Source organism: Prionailurus viverrinus, chromosome C1 (genome assembly GCF_022837055.1).
Source record: "Prionailurus viverrinus isolate Anna chromosome C1, UM_Priviv_1.0, whole genome shotgun sequence".
Taxonomy (NCBI): Eukaryota; Metazoa; Chordata; class Mammalia; order Carnivora; family Felidae; genus Prionailurus; species Prionailurus viverrinus.
Window position 1 is genome coordinate 181,146,213 of NC_062568.1, and position 17,794 is coordinate 181,164,006.

A 17,794-nucleotide genomic window follows, 5' to 3' on the forward strand; every position below is an offset into this window, starting at 1 on the left:
GGGGGAGGAAGCCTGCGGGTGGGGGTGGGGGGGTCCACGGCAGGACCCTGCTTTCCCCCAGTGCGGTCCAGGAAAGGCAGGTGGGCCGCTGGGGATGGAGGGGGCGGCCAGGAGGCGGGGCGCTGGCCAGAGTAGGAGCAAGATTGTGGCATTCCCCCTGCGCCCACGCCTGGCGGTGCCCACGGGGCCAAACTGAACGTGAGGGGATTGCTAATGAGCTCGAGGAGAGTTAAACATTCCCCTGTTCCAGAGGGCTGAGCTGGGATGGGAGAGAGGAGGGGGGTGTGGGGAGCTAGGAGGGGCAGCCTGAACCCCAGGAATGTGCAGAGGCCACGGCTCCCCGCCAGGCTGTTCTGGAGCTGGAGGCCAGGGCCCCGTGCCTCTGGCCCCAGCAGGGGCTGCTAAACCAGCCAGCAAGGGGATTAACGGGGCTGAACAGTCTGCCTTCCTTCAGACTGATGCCAGGAGGTCAGTCCTATCTCCCACCTCCCCGACCAGGCCCCTTGCTGGCTGGCAGCCAGGTCTGGCCCAGCCTTGATGGGGTCCTTCTTCTGCCCCCCTCAGATCTCAGACCCCACAGTGCATATTCCCTGGCCTGGCCTCCCCTGTTTTTGATACATATTCCCCCCTACCCCCAGAACCCGGGATTCCCTCTCCGCAACATCCCCTCCCCAGCCCAGTCTCTCCACATCTGGATCTGGCCTCAGAGCCCTCTCCAGAAAGTTCTCTCTGATGTCTAACTCTAGTCTTACCTGACGCAAAGTGGGATTCCATTTCCTTTCTGTCCTACAGAGGACAGAAAACCCAAGGGGCAGGTCAGCCAAGCAACAGCAAAGTCCATCATCTCAGGGCTGGTGCTGGGGCAGGAATTAAAATTGTAGGACATGTGCACGGTTGCTAAAGGGGGTTCCCCGGCAGGAAGGCCCTGAGGGCAAGCAGGGTCACTCCTCCCAGCCCCTCCCCTCTCTCCCTGGGAGGCGGGGCCGAGGCACCCACCTGGGCCAGGGCCCCACCCTCCACCCCCAGGGGGCTGGCAGGAGCTTTGCTGGGGACCCTGCCCTGGCTCAGGCAGCTGCTGTGGGCGGGCCCCTGGCCTTCCCGGCCCCTCGGCCTCCCCCTGCATTCTAGAGCCCAGAGCTTTTGCCTTTGCCGCTGCCGGGCTGCCACCTCTCCTTCTCAGCCTCTGGCCACTCGCCGCTCCCTCACCCCCCACCCAGTTGTTCCTCTCACCTGGCCATGACCCCAGCTTCCCCAGGGACCCTGGCCCGGCCCTGAGCCCTGGGACCTCCAGCCCCCTCCTCCCCTCCCCTGGGCCATGGCCAACTCAGGCCTCCAGCTCCTGGGCTACTTCCTGGCCCTGGGTGGCTGGGTGGGCATCATCGCCAGCACAGCCCTCCCGCAGTGGAAGCAGTCCTCGTATGCGGGCGACGCCATCATCACGGCCGTGGGCCTCTACGAAGGGCTCTGGATGTCCTGTGCCTCCCAGAGTACGGGGCAGGTGCAGTGCAAACTCTACGACTCACTGCTTGCCCTGGAAGGTAGGCCTCCCACCGGCTGGGTGGGGGGAGGTGGGATGTGGGGGAAGGGGGGAGTCTGGAGAAGGCTTGCCCACAGCCTGCCACCTGCGCTGGGCCTCATTCTCCAGTCCCTATCCCTGTGCGTTTAGAAAATCCAGGCCAGCTGGGTGCTCCGTGGAGGGCAGGGGCTCTGGCTCTGGCAGTCACGATCCCAGCTCACCTTAAAGGAGCCACTAGCCCTTCTCTGTGTTCTCTTGTCCTCATCTGTAGAGGAGAGCACAGGACTGTGGCAGGGTTAGCTGAGAGGGGTGCGTGGCACTCAAAGAGGCTCATTCCCTTCCACTTCTCCCCATACTCCCTATGCAGACACACGGCGCGCACACACCTTCGTGCCAGGCCTGCACCTAGACACGCATGCCCCCATCTGGGTGCACCGACCCACACTACGCACAGGCCTGTGCACATGGCGTTTGGGCACGTAGGTCCCTCTCCTTCTCCTGGGGTGCGGGGTTGAGCCTGACAAGTTGGCCTGTAAACGGGCCACTGAAGTTCTGTCCCTGGCTCAGGGCCAGCCCACCCACCCTCTGCCCAGGGCCCCACAGGCCTAAGTCGGGCAGCTATCACACGACCCCCCTTCCCCATGCCCATCCAGGCAGATCACCTGGCTCCTTCAGGGACTCAGATCCCCTGAGCTGCCTGAGGTCCAGGACTGACCTGGGTGCAGGTGTATACCTGCCGTGGGTGACTCAGAGGGCAGAGGGGAAGGTGACCAGGAGGCAGAATGACCGATAGAGAAGGCGTCCCTGCCCGAGAGCCAACCTGGGACGAGCTGGGCCTCGGACACCCTTGGTTCTTTCTTCTGCTGAATCTGCAAGGCCCCAGGAGGAACTGACCCCTACTGCTTGGGAGAAGGTGGGCCAGGCCCCAAAGGGAGGCCACCTGCCAAAGAGCAGCAGACGAGAGAACTCAAACTACCCTGCCGCTTCTCCTACCCACCCCTCCCCTCTTCTACAACCACCTGCTCAGTCCCTCCCGCCCTGCCCAGGTCACATCCAGTCAGCCCGAGCCCTGATGGTGGTGGCCGTGCTCCTGGGCTTTGTGGCCATGGTCCTCAGTGTGGTTGGCATGAAGTGCACCCGGGTTGGAGACAGCAACCCCATTGCCAAGAGCCGCATCGCCATCTCTGGGGGTGCCCTTTTCCTCCTGGCAGGTGAGTGTCCCTGGCTCCCTCTCCACCATCTCGGTCGTGGCAGGTGGCCCCACTCTGGGTGGCCGACTGGGGCCAGAGAAGGGCTGAGCACTCCCTCCTTTGTCCTTAGGCCTCTGCACTTTGACAGCCGTCTCGTGGTATGCCACCCTGGTGACCCAGGAGTTCTTCAACCCCAGCACACCAATCAATGCCAGGTGAGTGCCAGGGCACGGCTTGGACCAGGGGACAAGCTGGGCCTCCCGCTCCACTGCCTTTGTCCAGCAGGGCACCTGGAGGGAGAAACAGGGGATGAGCACTGGGTGTCGCCACTGAGAAGCTCTGGAGCGGGGAGCCAGGCAGGGTGTGGCTGGGCCCTCTGAAGGGGCAGGAGGCCTGTGGAGGGCGCTCCAGGGGCTAAGCAACCCGGATCCAGGTTTAAATCCCAGCTCTGTGTGTGCTTGCTGTGTGAAAGCTCAAGTTCCTTTATCTTCTGAGCCTGGTCTCCTCCCTGTAAAATGGAGCTGGGACCCAAGGACCCAGCTCACACGTGGTTGTGAGGACTCAATGAGATACCGCGGAGAGGACTTAGCACAATGCCAGGGCCCTGGAGAGCACTCAGCAACCCCGTTGCTGTGATTCCCGCAGAAGGCAGCAGGTGCTTTGGGCTGGGAGATGGAGACTGGAGAAGTGGTAAGGGCAGATGTGGGGGGACCTTACGGCCATAGGAAGATTTGGCTCCCCATCCTGGGGCAGAAGGCAGCCAACAATCCTGGCTGTGGCATGCAACGTGGTGGGGAGGAGATAAGACCAGTAAAGTGCAAAGGTCTGGAGCAGGCCTTGGGGCTAGAGGCTAGCAGTGAAAAATACATTCAGAGATATTTAGGAGTTAGCATGACCAGGACTAGTAAGGCCGAGGGCGTGAGGGCGGAAGAGGGGGCTCTGTGAAAAGCCTGGGCCCACCTGGCTCCAACCTCCCATCTCAGCTTGCCACAGTAGAGAAGGGGACAGTCTCCACCCCAGACATCCCAAAAGACCTTGGGCCCCGGAGTGGAGGGAGAATAGGAAAAGATGCTGGGGCTGTTGCAGTCTGGAAGGCTCCCTGGAGAAGGCAGAGGTGTGGTGAGGGAGAAAAAGACCTCAGGCATGGGGCTTGTTCCCTGGGGCTGGCAGTTCCAGCCACAAAGATCTCCAAGCAACAGGCGGCTCAGCTCAGAGACAGACACCAGCCTGGCACTCGTTCCTTATCCCTTCAACATTTCCCAAGGCAGCCAGTATGCTGGCCCTGTGCTGAGCCACGGAGGAATCCCGCGCTCTCTGCCCTCCAGGCGCTCCCTTCGGCTCGGGCAAGCCCGGGGGGCTGAATGGCCATCCAGTGAGAGTCAGGGTCAGGCACAAGGGGTCAGGGAAAGACCCTGGGAGGAGGTGGCATCTGAAGTGGGCCCTTAAGGCAGAGGAGCGGAGCACAGGAGGCACAGACAGGGTCCCTCCAGGAGGGGGGCACCTCAGACAAAAGCACGAAGGTGGGGAGTCCTGGGGCGCAGCAGAGAGGCCAGGAGGCGGGGGACACAGGGCACTAGGTGGAGGGGCCCACGTGCCCAGAGGAGAGCAGGGAGCCCAGGCTGGGAGTTCTGTGGGTCAGAGGGTGACCAAGAGAAAGATGGCAGGGATTGCCCTGCTCCTCCCCATGGCACTCTGCGGCCCCCCTGGACGCCCTCCTCCGGCCAGATGAGGAAAGGGGCCCGAGTACGCACGCAGAGCGGGCCGCCCTGGGCCTGGGTCACGCTGGGTGATGCGGCTGTGCTGGGTGATGTCGGGGAGGGGGAATGGGGGGCATTCATCTGAACTTATCCAGAGAGACTGGGGAGGCTTGGGAGGCCCCTGATCTCAGCTCCCCACACCCTGCACGCCCCTTGGGAGGGGGGAGCCTTGGGACAGGGCGGGCCTGCAGCCACCCCTGAAGGCATCCTCCCTACCTCTTGCAGGTACGAGTTCGGCTCGGCCCTGTTCGTGGGCTGGGCCTCCGCCGGCCTGGCCATGCTGGGGGGCTCCTTCCTCTGCTGCACATGCCCGGAGCCCGAGAGAACCAACAGCAGCCCACAGCCCTACCGGCCCGGCCCCTCGGCTGCTGCGCGAGAGTACGTCTGAGCCCTGCACTCTGCCGTCCCCTGCGGCACCCTGGGCGGGGCCAGTAGGGCACAGCGCATCCCCGAGCTGCACCGAGCAGCTTGTCCCCACGTAGGCACCCACCCTGCACTCTGAGACTCAGAACCAGACAGAGGGCGGCCAGAGGCAGGACTCAGCCCGCAGGTGCACGTGCACGTCCAGATACAGGCAGGGACCCGTCTGCACCACGCACGGGCACCAGCACGTTTCCAGCCCAGATGTCGTCACTTTCACGGGCCGCTATTTACTCATTGCAGGGCTATGTGAGGGCCTACGCTGTGCCGGGCCCCGGGGACACAGCCACAAAGGTGGACCTTGGTGCCCTGTGCCCTGGGATGGCTACAGTCCCCTTCCCAGGCTGACAGGTTCCTCACAGCAACCCCACGAAGGGGGCAGTGCCAGGATGATGAATGTCCCCATGTTACACATGAGGAAATGGTTCAGAAAGACCAAGAGACTTGCTCGGCCCGCTGTCCCTGAGTTCAGGTCTCAGGCTCTTCCAGTAGATCCAGCACCACGTGCACATCCACACACAAGGCCAGGCCAGAATGTGTCCTTCCCCCACAACCCCCCGCTCCCAGGAATGGGCCCCCAGTTGGGCTGCTGTGAGGGCCCAGGTCTGACCACACTGGCCAGTCCCTGCTCCTAGGCCTGAACCCCACAGCCCCTGCCCTGCCCTGTTGCTCACCCCACTAACCAGCTCTCCTCTCTTTTGACTTTCAGACCAGTTGTTAAATTGTCCGCCTCCGCCAAGGGCCCCCTGGGTGTGTAATGTCCAGGTCCCCAGCCCGACTGTCCCCCTGCCACACCTAGACTGTGTGTTTGGTATTTTTTGGAAAGAGAAGTGAACATCCAGTCTTGAGTGTGGTGTCCTTCGATCTGTCCCTGGCATGGCTACGATGGGTCCCTGGGTCCTTGCACATACAGATGGGGAGACAGACCTCCAGGGTGGGTTACACAGCACATCCAGTGCTGATCAGGGCTCCAGGAAACTCCCCAGCCTGGCTCTGACCTCAGAGCCAGAATGAGGGGACATTGTAGGAGCTCGCTACGTGGAGAAGGGCCTGGGAGAAGGATGTTAGGCTCCTTCAGGCATTAAGCCTGTCCTGAGCAAGGTTGCAAGTGCCCTAATGCTGCCCCTTCTTCCTCACCCACCCTTCCTCCTCTCCAGTCTATTGAGGCCCACCACATCCCTGCCCTGCATCCAGAGTAGGGAGAGGTGGTCTGAAGCTGCCTGGGACTGTGGCTGGAGTCCTGTCCTCATGCAGAAGTGTGTGGGCCAGCCTGGAGGGGCTTTTGGTCTTGAAGTACAGATACCATGTTAGTATAGAAGGGGGAAATGTCCTCAGAGGGAGATAGGGAAAATTCACCCAGATCGGCACCTCGCCTCGTGCTCGGGCCTCACCCACCCCAAACAGAGTCTCTGAGTGGCCACTGCCCTCTGCCATCTGGAAAGAGCGGACCATAACTGTCCCCTGCCTTCCCCCTGCCCTCCTCTGCCAGCTCTGTCTGGCTTCCTCCAACGCCTGTCTTGTGACCACCTCTCTCATCAAGTCACCAAAGCCCAAGGATGCAGCCCAGCCTTCTCCCCCAAGCTTGGCCTGAAGGAAGTCTGACAAGATGATGGCGGGCACGCTCCCTGGGGGTCAGGGATGGGAGGAGAGGAGCAAGCGGCGGAGGGGCTGTGGGATTATGGGCGCAGGGCCCTGGGCAGACAGCTTCTGCGCGTCCACAGGCTGCCTTGAGAGAGGCCGTCGCCTGCAGCCTCTGGCGAGCGGGGTGGGCAGCTGACCCTGCACGGGTTTAGAGTCCCGGCCTTCGAGTTATGAATGAGAACGACACGTCTGTCTGGGGGCTGGAAGCTATAATGCAGCACTTCTTGCCTGCTTTCAAGTCACCCGGGGACGTGGTGCCCAGGCTCTACCCCGGGCATCCAGATGGAATCGGCCTAGGGTAGACCTGGCACTGAGTTCAAGCAGCTCCTAAGGGACTGCGCTGTGTGGGCACCTCGGTGAGGCCTGAAGCTCGGGGCCGTCGGGCCCACGTTTCTCGCCACTCGGAAGGGACCTGCCGAAGAAAGATGAGAGGAAGCCCTGTCTCCCTCCGCCTTTCCTGCGTCTGGGCTGCTCCATGGAGATTCCCACACCTTCCCAATAAATACCGCCTTTTTGCAGAAACAATTTTGACTTCTGTCACCTATAGCCAAAAGAGCCCCAACCGACACCAACTTTGGAACCCAGAAATTGAGTGTGTGAGTGAGGGCTCCTGTCACGGGCACTGGCTGAGCAGGGTGGGATGTGGGGCCCAGACGTGCCACCTCTCCCGGTTCCCCAGGACCTCTCTCCTGTCCACAGCCGAGGATTTGGCAGCCCTTGCTATCTGGACACAAGGCACTTGGCCAGGAAACCATGTGTATTCTCTTGAGGCTCATGGTCCACCAGAGGCTTGGGATATGGTAGGAAAACGTTGGGATGGAAATGTGCAGGCTGTTCCCCGTGAGTTTCGGGGATGGGCTGCAAGAGAGATGAGCTGCATGCCAGTGAGTGGGGGGTGGGGGGCTGACAGCTGCAGGAACAAGCTTCACTCTGGTCCTTTGTGAAGGGATGTCCTTTCTGCCTATAGCCAGGGGTTGGAGAGGGGAGAGGTAATCCACGCACAGAGCCCAATACACCCATTAACAGCACAGTGGGATCCTAGCAATGGGTAGACGTCTGGGGAAAGTTAGAGGGCTATAAGGCTGGGAGAGTTTGGGAAGCCTGATCCCTCAGGCCTCTCCCGAAGCAACCTTTCTCAAACGTCTACATCAAGGTCACCCGGGCTGCCAACTTAAGGCAGGGCCAACTTTCCAGGCCTCCTGACCGGGCTGCTGTTTACTGTCCCAGCCTCAGGGCTAGAGGACCGGGCAGAGCCCCAGGAAGGGGGTCAGAGGACGCGATCCTAAAGATTTTGCTAAGGCTTTTTAGCAGCGTTCTCCCAAGAATGAAACTGGCAGGCCATAAGATACGGTTTGCGGAGGACCTGTGCTCTCTGCTGGTGAGGAAAGCCGAAGGAGCATGGCAACCGAAGGTGTTCAGCTTAGGGGAGTGAGCCTGGGGCACTGGAGTAGCTGACCCGGGGACCCATCCGTTGCCTGCATCCGAGAACATGGATATGGACTGAGTATTAGGTGATGTCAAGGAATGATGTTTTGTGTTGTGTGTATTGTTAATTTTGTGTGACAATGACACGGTGTTGTGTATGTGTGTGTTTTTAATTTTGCTCTCTTAGAGGCGTACACTGAAATGATAAAATGGCTGGATTTGCTTTCAAATAGTCCAAGAACAGAAAGGTCAGGGGCAGGGGAAGTTTGGTAAATGCCAGTGATGCTTCGGGGTTCACTCTGCTCTGTTTGTGTGTATGTTTGCAAATGAAAAAAAAAAAAAAAAAAAAAAGGTTGAACATACCTGTAAGTTTTGCTGGTTGAACAATTTAATCACCCCTCACTGACCCCTGGAGTAAGGGTGAGGAATACTCTAGAGACTTGCTAACCCCGGACTCTGTTAGACTCTCAGGCTCCACCCCAGACTGGGTAACGTGCTCTGCATTTTCATGAGATCTCCGGGTGGTTTGGGTGCACACTGAAGTTTGGGAAGCACTGATCTAGGCTCGTGAGGGAAGAGCCGTGGGGTGTGTTGGTCTCTTCCATGGTTTGATTGCAAGATACAATGAACGCAGTTCAATTTATGATTTCATCTAGAGTTGGCAAGATTATAGGAAGCCACAGCTAAACCTGATCCAGGCAAAACTGGAAATGAACGGGTAACAACCCAAAGTAGTGCTTCCAGACTTTTTCTCCTCATAGAGCACATTAAAATAATATTTGGCTCAATTTACAGAACACTACAGTTTTATTGTTGACAATGCCCCTGTTCAAAACAGCTAAAAATGTTGGGGAAAGGGTAAAGAATTCTTCAAAGGGCATCAAAGGGCTGACACAATGCTATGGAATCACCAAGTCAAAATCCGAGAAGCACTCCCTTTTGTCCACACGGTGGCCCACTTAGTCACCACGAAGCCGAGTTGTCCATGACTTCCAGGTTCAAGGATGAGTTACGTATAAAGGGACCGAACAAATAATAAACATACTGAAGATGATGGGAGCCAGGCTCCTTTCTCACTGTCAGAGGATCGATTTATGAAGATGGAAATGGGGAAGATTTGAATAAATCTTATGGTACTGGGTTGGAACTGGGGGTATCTAGATGAACACCTGGCTTTTAATAGATTTAGATAAATATCAAAATGGCTATAGTTGCATATCTGTATGTACATGTGTGTGAAATACATATGTACGTATGTCTGAGTTCTATCCCCTAGAAAAGCCTAGAGGCAATGCCATCCCAGTCGCAAGGCCTACACACTTTGATTTCTGAATACCACTCTCTGATAATAGATATCAAGGCTCCATGGAGAAATGGCTGATTTGAGGACTGGGGTAAGGAAAGTTCAAAGTAAGCCTGGAGAATCTTGATGTCCCAGAAAGTAAGAAAGTGTTCAAGGAATAATGGAGACATGTCCAAAGGATACAGAAGCCAGATTAAAGGGATTTCTATTCGCTTTATCTGCGACAATTTGAGCATCAAAATAATAGTAGTAATGGATTTGAATTCAGTGAATAAAAATAGGAATCTGCTAGTCCATATTGATGTGAATAATTAAATAAATGGGGGAGAAAAAGGTCTACAGTGAAATGACAACTAATATAATTTATTAACTAGTAAGTGTAATGGGGCAAGTCAAAATTGTGCATCCCTTGATACAATGCACTGAGAACACAGCATCATTTCTGTGATATTCCTGCTAAAGGTGCACAAACTGAACTTACTTCCGACGAGACCAAAAAATCCAAAGTAACTGCCTGCACTCTTCAAAACTGTCCACATGATGAAAGACAAGAAAAGACTGAGGAGATTGAAGAGATACTACAACTAAATGCAATGAGTGATCCTGGATTGGATCCTGGACCTATAAAGGACATTTTTTTTTTTAATTAATGTTTATTTATTTTTGAAGGAGCGAGAGACAGAGTGTAAGTGGGGGAGGGGCAGAAAGAGAGAGAGAGACACACAGAATCTAAAGCAGACTCCAGGCTCTGAGCCGTCAGCACAGAGCCCGACGCGGGGCTTGAACTCACAAACCACGAGATCATGACCTGAGCCAAAGTCGGATGTTCAACCAACTGAGCCACCCAGGCGCCCCTATAAAGGACATTCTTGGGACAACTAGTGAAATTTGAATGGTGTCTGTGGTTTAGATGGTGGTACCATTTCAAAGTTAGTTTTCTGAATTTGATAGTTTCCTGTAGTTTCGCAGGACAGTGTCCTTATATTTTAGGAAACACACACTGAAGTGCTAAGAGGGTAATGAAGCATCAGAAAAAAATATGCATAGATACACCTGAAGAGGGTTACAAGGCAGATATCTGCAGTGTAATGTTAATCGGACAATGTAAGTGAAGGGCATACTGGAGTTCTTAAAATACTTCTTGCAACTTTTTTCTTAAATTTGAAATTATTTCAAATAGAAAGACTAAAAAAAAAAGTCTAAGGGAAAGCTAGTACACAGAGATGCTGATCTCAGAAGGTACCTGAAAACCTGCGCAAACATAGATGCCTCCCAAGGTGGTGCTGGAAAGCTTTGGGCTCACCTATGGTGACAAGCGAAAATCTGTATTTTGCCATCATTTTTGAAAGATGTTTTCACTGGGTATAGAATTTAGGGTTGACTCTTCTCCTTTCAGTACTATATAGATTCATCCTAGTGCCTTCTAGCTTATGCAGTTTTTATTTTTTTATTTTTTTATTTTAGAGAGAGTGTGGGTGGGTGGGTGGAGGGGGGCAGAGGGAGAGAGAGAATCTTAAGCAGGCTCCATGATCAGTACAGACCAAGGCAGGGCTTGATCCCACACCCCTGGGATCATGACCTGAGCCAAAATCAAGGGTCAGATGTCCAACCGAGTCACCCAGGCGCCCCATAGCTTACATAGATTTTAAATAAAAAGCTCGCTTTACTCATTTTTGTTCCTCTTTCTCTCTCTGGTTGCTTTCAAGATTTTCTCAACCTTTGGTTTTCACCAAGTTTCACTATGAAGTACCTGGGTATGTTTTTTTCCGTTGTGTTTATTCAGCTTGGGGGTGTTCTGAGCTTCCTGGATCTGTGGTTTATTATATTGATTTTGGAAAAATTTAGGCTGTTATTTTTTTTAATATTTCTTGTGTCATATTTTTCCTGTCTTCATCTGCTACTTCAATCACCTGCTTGATATTGTGGCACAGCTCTTAAATATTTTGCTCTCTTTTACTGTTTCCATGTTTTCTGTTCCAGTTTAGATAATTTCTACAGACCTGTCATCAAGAATTCTTTCTTCTGCTGTGTCATTTGATGAGCACATTGGAGCAACTCACTTCTTTTTTTTTTTTTTTTTCAAAAAAAATTTTTTAATGTCAATTTATTTATTTGTGTGTGTGTGTGTGTGTGTGAGAGAGAGAGAGAGAGAGAGAGATAGAGAGAGAGAGAGAGAGAAGGGGAGGGGCAGAGAGAGAAGGAAACAGAATCCCAAGCAGGTTCCATGCTATCAGCAGAGCCCGATGCGGGGCTCGAACCCACGAACCGTGAAATCACAACCTGAGACGAAACCAAGAGTTGAACACTTAACTGACTGAGCCAGCCAGGAGCCCCACAACTCCTCATTTCTGATAGTGGGTTGCTGCTGCCTTGTGCTTAATTTGTGACCAGGGTATTTTGGGGTTCCTCAGCATTCACCACTCCCTGAATGCCTGCACCACAGAGGGAGTCCCTCTCCAAACCCTTGCCCAGTTCCTAGCAGCAGCTTGCCATTGTTTATGATGCAAGGCTCATGTTTGTGGCAGGAGAGTTTTCTCATTCCTCCTGATCCAGCCTTAGTTGTAGACAGGCCCTTTGCACCTGAGCCTTGGGATAGGGCTTTGTCCTCCACACATAGCATCTGACCCCTGCATTGTAATGGTGCTAGGTCTTAGGTGGGAGTGAGTTTCCTGCCCTCCCAACAGGCAGCAGACTTCTGTTTCATATCAACACAGGATCTTGGTCCTAAAAGGGTTTTCTACTTTCCTCTAGTGGCAGGCAGCATTTGTGTCTATGCCCCCCCAGAAGTAGGCAGCCTTTCTTTATACCAATAATGAAGCAGCAGAAAGAGAAATGAAGGAATCAATCCCATTTACAATTGCACCAAAAACCATAAAATACCTAGGAATAAATCTAACCAAAGAGGTGAAAAACCTACACACTGAAAACTGTAGAAAGCTTATGAAAGAAATTGAAGACACCAAAAAATGGAAAAATATTCCATGCTCATGGATTGCAAGAACAAATATTATTAAAATATCTATACTACCCAAAGAAATCTACATATTCAATGCAATCCCTACCAAAATAACACCAGCATTCTTCACAAAGCTAGAACAAACAATCCCAACATTTGCATGGAACCAGAAAAGACCCTGAATAGCCAAGGCAATCCTGAAAAAGAAAAACAAAGACAGTATGGTATTGGCACAAAAACAGACGCTTAGATCAAGGAACAGAATAGAGAACCCAGGAGTGGATCCACAAACATTGGCCAACTGATCTTTGACAAAGCAGGAAAGAATATCCAATGGAATAAAGACAGTCTCTTCAGCAAATGGTACTGGGAAAACTGGACAGTGACAGGCGGAAGACTGAACCTGGACCACTTTCTTACACCATACACAAAAATAAACTCAAAATGGATGAAACCTAAATGTGAGACAGGAAACCATCAAAATCCTAGAAGAGAAAGCAGGCAAAAACCTCTTTGACCTCGGCCACAGCAACTTCTTACTCAACACGTCTCTGGAGGCAAGGGAAACAAAAGCAAAAATGAACTACTGGAACCTCATCAGGATAAAAAGCTTCTGCACAGTGAAGGAAACAATCAGCGAAACTAAAAGGCAACTGACAGAATGGGAAAAGATATTTGCAAATGACCATAGCAGATAGAGTTAGTATCCAAAATCTATAAAGAATTTAACAAACTCAACACCCAAAAAACAAATAATCCAGCGAAGAAATGGGCAAAAGACATGAATAGACACTTCTCCAAAGAAGACATCCAGATGGCTAACAGACACAAGAAAAAATGCTCGACATCACTCATCATCAGCAAAATACAAATCAAAACCAAATGAGATACCACCTAACACCAGTCAGAGTGGCTAAAATTAACAACTCAGACAACAATAGATGTTGGCAAGGATGTGGAGAAAGAACACTTTGCACTGCTGGGTGGAATGCAAACTGGTGCAGTCACTCTGGAAAACAGTATGGAGGTTCCCCAAAAAATTAAAAATAGAACTACCCTACCACCCAGCGATTGTACTACTAGGTATTTATCCAAAGGATTCAGGTGTGCTGTTTCGAAGACGCACATGTACCCGAATGTTTATAGCAGCACTATCAACAATAGCCAAAGTATGGAAAGAGCCCAGTGTCCATTGACAGATGAATGGATAAAGATGTGGTATATATATACAATGGAGTATTACTTGGCAATCAAAAGAAGAAATCTTGCCATTTGCAACAACGAGGATGGAACTAGAGTGTATATGCTAAGCGAAATTAGAGAAAGACAAATATCATGACTTTACTCATATGTGGAATTTAAGATACAAAGCAGATGAACATAAGGGAAGGAAAGCAAAAATAGTATAAAAACAGGGAGGGGGACAAAACATAAGATGCTTAAATATAGAGAACAAATGGAGGGTTGCTGGAGGGGCTGAGGGTGGGGGGATGGGCTAAATGGGTAAGGGGCATTAAGGAGGATACTTGGGATGAGCACTGGGAGTTACATGTAGGGGATGAATCACTGGCGTCTACTCCTGAAATCATTAGTGCACTATATGCTAACTAACTTGGATGTAAATTTAAAAACAAACAAAAGAAGTAGGCAACCTTGGTTTGGAACTTACTTCTTTGTTTTCATTGCTTTTGTATCTCCTAATATTCCAACAGGATCATTTTCTTTTGCTTGTCTGCTTGCTTGCCAATGCTCTCCATTTTTGCCTCAAAATGTCTTTTTTTTAACCTTCATATCCTAGTGTGTATAGGAATCCTAGGTTGGCAAGTATTTTCTTTCAGATCACTGAAGACAGCATTCCAGTTTTAAGGCACCCAGTCTTTCTGTTGAGAAATCAGATGTCGGCTTTAATATCATCCCTTTCAAAGTAATTTTTTTTTTCCTCCTGACTCCTCTTTTGCCATCTAAAAACTGTGGTACTGTTATTGATGTGTAGATGTGAGTATTTTAAGTAGGTTTTGGACTTCTTGACTTTCTTTTGGTGTCTCCTTCCCCCTAATTATCCCTAAGTCTCAGACATTCTCTCTTTAATTCTCTTTTTCCTTTCTTCTGTGGCTTCAGTCATAGCCTGCTTGATTTTCTTACTCTATTCTCTCTTACCTTTCTTCTCTGCTTTCCAGTCTTTAAATTCTCTGTACTTCATTATATATGGTTTCCTTCAGTTATCTCCCAGTTAACGAATTCCACCTTCAGTTGCGTTAACCAGCTTCTAAATCTATTGATTTCTTTGGGGTGGGTATTGTATTTTTCTGTTCTCAGATTGCCACCTGGTTAATTTTTAAAAAATCTGCTGGTTTAATTATACAGTTTCTGGTTCCCTTCTTTATTGCAGTTTGTGAGGATTTCCATAAGAAAGTATCACAGCCTGGGTGGCGTAAGCAACAGAAATTTACTTCCTCACGTTCCTGAAGGCTAGCAGTCTAGATCAAGATCTAGGTGTCGCGGAATTAGTTTCATTTTGAGGTTTCTCTTCTGAAATTGTAGAAGGCTGTCTTCTTCTGGCATCTTCGATGGTCCTTCAGTTGTGTGTATGCCCATGTCCTGATCTTCTTTTTGAGGAGACCAGTCCCATTGGATTAATGTCTACCTCAATGACCGCATGTAACCTTAATTACCTGTTTAAATACTCTATGCAGAAATAGTCACATTCTGAGGTATTGAAGGTTGATTTCAATATATGAATTTGAGTGGGAGAGTGACACAATTCAGCCCACAACACCTAAAATTTTTTAATTTTTTTTTTTAATGTTTATTTCTTTTTGAGACAGAGAGAGACAGAGCATGAACGGGGGAGGGTCAGAGAGAGGGGGAGACACAGAATCCGAAGCAGGCTCCAGGCTCTGAGCTGTCAGCACAGAGCCCGACACGGGGCTCGAACTCACGGACTGTGAGATCGTGACCTGAGCCGAAGTCGGACGCTTAACCGACTGAGCCACCCAGGCGCCCCAACACCTAAAATTTTCAAGTTACTTCTTTTATCTCCACTGAATATAGTAAACATGTTTGCTTCACATTCTGTGTCTGTTATCTTTGGCACCTGGGGTTCCTGTGGGTCCCTTTCTATTGTGTTTCAACCTTGTTCATGGTTCCTTGTCTCCTTGTAAACCTAGTTATCTTTGAATATGCACTTGATTTGGCATCTGTAAAATATGTGCAGAAATAACTTCAAGATAGGATTATATTATTTTCCTCAGATAGTATTTACTTGTGCCTAGGGGCACTAGCTATTTGGGATCACGTTTATCCACTCAGGACTTGAGATTTCTGGGTCCTCACGTGGCTCCAAGTCAGGTTGCAATGCAATCTACACGAGGGTTGGTTTAATTAGCCACTATCGTACAACCGTTGGAGGTCCCCAACTCAAAGCATAAGGTACTTTACAAGGGTTCCCACAGTTGGTGGGGCTGGACTTTTTTCCCTCCAGCACTGTACAACTGCCTCTTCCAGCTCAGCAAACATACTTTCAGATCAGCACTCAGCCTCTCAAGTTGCCTTCCAGATTTGCAAACATATCCAGGGAAAAAGTAGCCTTGAACATCATTTTGCTACATTACCACCTTCTTCCTGAACCTCGCCTAGGAATCCCTCAAAATTTTGTTGCTTTTGATAAGATTTTAGAATATACTTTGTCTAATCTTTTTAGCTGTCTTCCACAGAATAGCTGGTCCAACATTACCACAAGTGGAAGTCCAGAGTTATCTTTTCAAAGGGCTACGATATACTTTCAGAGAACATTTAAAAATTATTACCGGGGCGTCTGGGTGGCTCAGTCAGTTAAGTGTCAGACTCTTGATTTCAGCTCAGGTCATCTCGCAGGTAGTGGGATTGAGCCCTGCATTGGGCTCTGTGTGGAGCCTGCTCGTTCTCTCTGCCCCTCCCCTACTCATGCATGCTCTCTCTCTCTCTCAAAATAAATAGAACTTTAAAACTTAAGAAAATATATTTTAAAAATTTACATTTTTACTTCTGTGAAAGTGAGTGGTCATGATCAATCCAAATTAACACAAGAACCATTAGATATTAAAATATTTACCGGAGTTGGTTTAAAATTATACCACTTCATTTAAAAAAGTTTTTAATTTAAATACGCATTCCAAAAATCATCTACTGAGCACATGAACCTTGCTGTATGACATTCTTACAAAAATGGAAAAGATGATCTTCAAATGACAAAGCCTTATAAAATGGCCTTTAAATATCAGTTGTTTCCAGTAAAGATTTTCTTCCTTGGACAAGCCCTCTCTCCTATAAAACTGACAATGACTGCAAGACCCTAGAATCAGTTTTGTTTCCAATGTGCTCTTACACCTTTATTCAACACCTTTCCCATCATTTTTTCCCAAATTTTTAAATGGGGTAAAATACACATAAAATTTACCATCTTAACCACTTTAAAGCATATCGTTCAGGGGCACCTGGGTGGCTCAGGTCATGATCTCGTGGTTCATGAGTTCGAGACCCGCGTCGGGTCTGTGCTGACAGCTCAGAGCCTGGAGCCTGCTTCGGATTCTGTGTCTCCCTAACCCTCTCCCACTCTCATTCTCTCTCAAAAAACATAATAATAAACATAAAAGCTTTTTTTTTAACAAGTACACAATTCAGTGACATTAAGTACATTAATATTGCTGTGCCACCATCACTACCATCCATCTCCAGAACTCTTTCCGTCTTACAAAACTGAAACTCTTATATCCATTAAACGGCCACTCCCCATTACCACTATTCTACTCTTTCCTCTAGTTGGACTCTAGTACCTCACATATGTGGAATCATACAGAATTTGTTTCTGTAATTTTCCAGATATAGGATTCTTCATTTATGGTTTTTTTTCTCTTAGCACTTTAAATGTATCAAGCCCACTGCTTGCTCTCTGGCTTTCAGTTTCTGATGAAAAACCTGCTTATAATCTTAGAGGCTTCCCCTTGTACGTGGTTGCTTCTTTCTTGCCAATCTCAAAATTCTCTCCAGCTTTCCACAGTTTGAATTAAAACGTGTCTTGGTGTGGGCCTTCTTTAGTTCATCCTCCTTGGAGTCTATTAAACTTTTTGTACGGCGCTGGTCATGTCTTTCATAAAATTTAGGACATTTTCTGCCATTACTTCTTTAAATATTCTCTGCCCCTTTTTCGCTCTCCTTCGGGGACTCCCATGATGCGTTACCTCACAGGTCCCTTAGACTTTGTTCACTTTTCTTCAACCTCTTCTTCCTGCTCTTCAGATTCAATAATTTCAATTGTCCTAGCTTCAGGCTCATGGACTCTTTATGCCCAAATTTGCCTTTGCATGTCTCTAGTGAATTTTACATTGCAGTTATACTTTTCAGCTATAGAACTTTTATGTTTTCCATCTCCTTATTATTTCCCTTTTGCACATACATTTTTAAAATATTTGTTATTCTTGAGAGAGAGAGGGAGTGCAAGCAGGGGAAGGACAGAGGTGGGGGCGGGGGGGGGGAGGCGGGGGTTAGAGGAGCCGAAGTGGGCTCTAACTCCAGAATTGTGAGATCATGACCTGAGTCAGTCAGACACTC

General features: G+C 50.1%; 1 protein-coding gene across 1 annotated transcript; it reads left to right on the forward strand.

The window, feature by feature from the left end:
- The first annotated feature begins 295 nt into the window (after nt 1–295).
- On the forward strand, nt 296–5,800 carry CLDN19 (claudin 19). The gene is made up of 5 exons (XM_047871589.1): nt 296–1,538; nt 2,563–2,727; nt 2,837–2,921; nt 4,689–4,841; nt 5,593–5,800. The coding sequence occupies exons 1-5, from the start codon at nt 1,316–1,318 to the stop codon at nt 5,639–5,641; spliced, it is 675 nt and encodes a 224-aa protein (XP_047727545.1). The 5' UTR covers nt 296–1,315; the 3' UTR covers nt 5,642–5,800.
- Nucleotides 5,801–17,794: the final 11,994 nt, after the last annotated feature.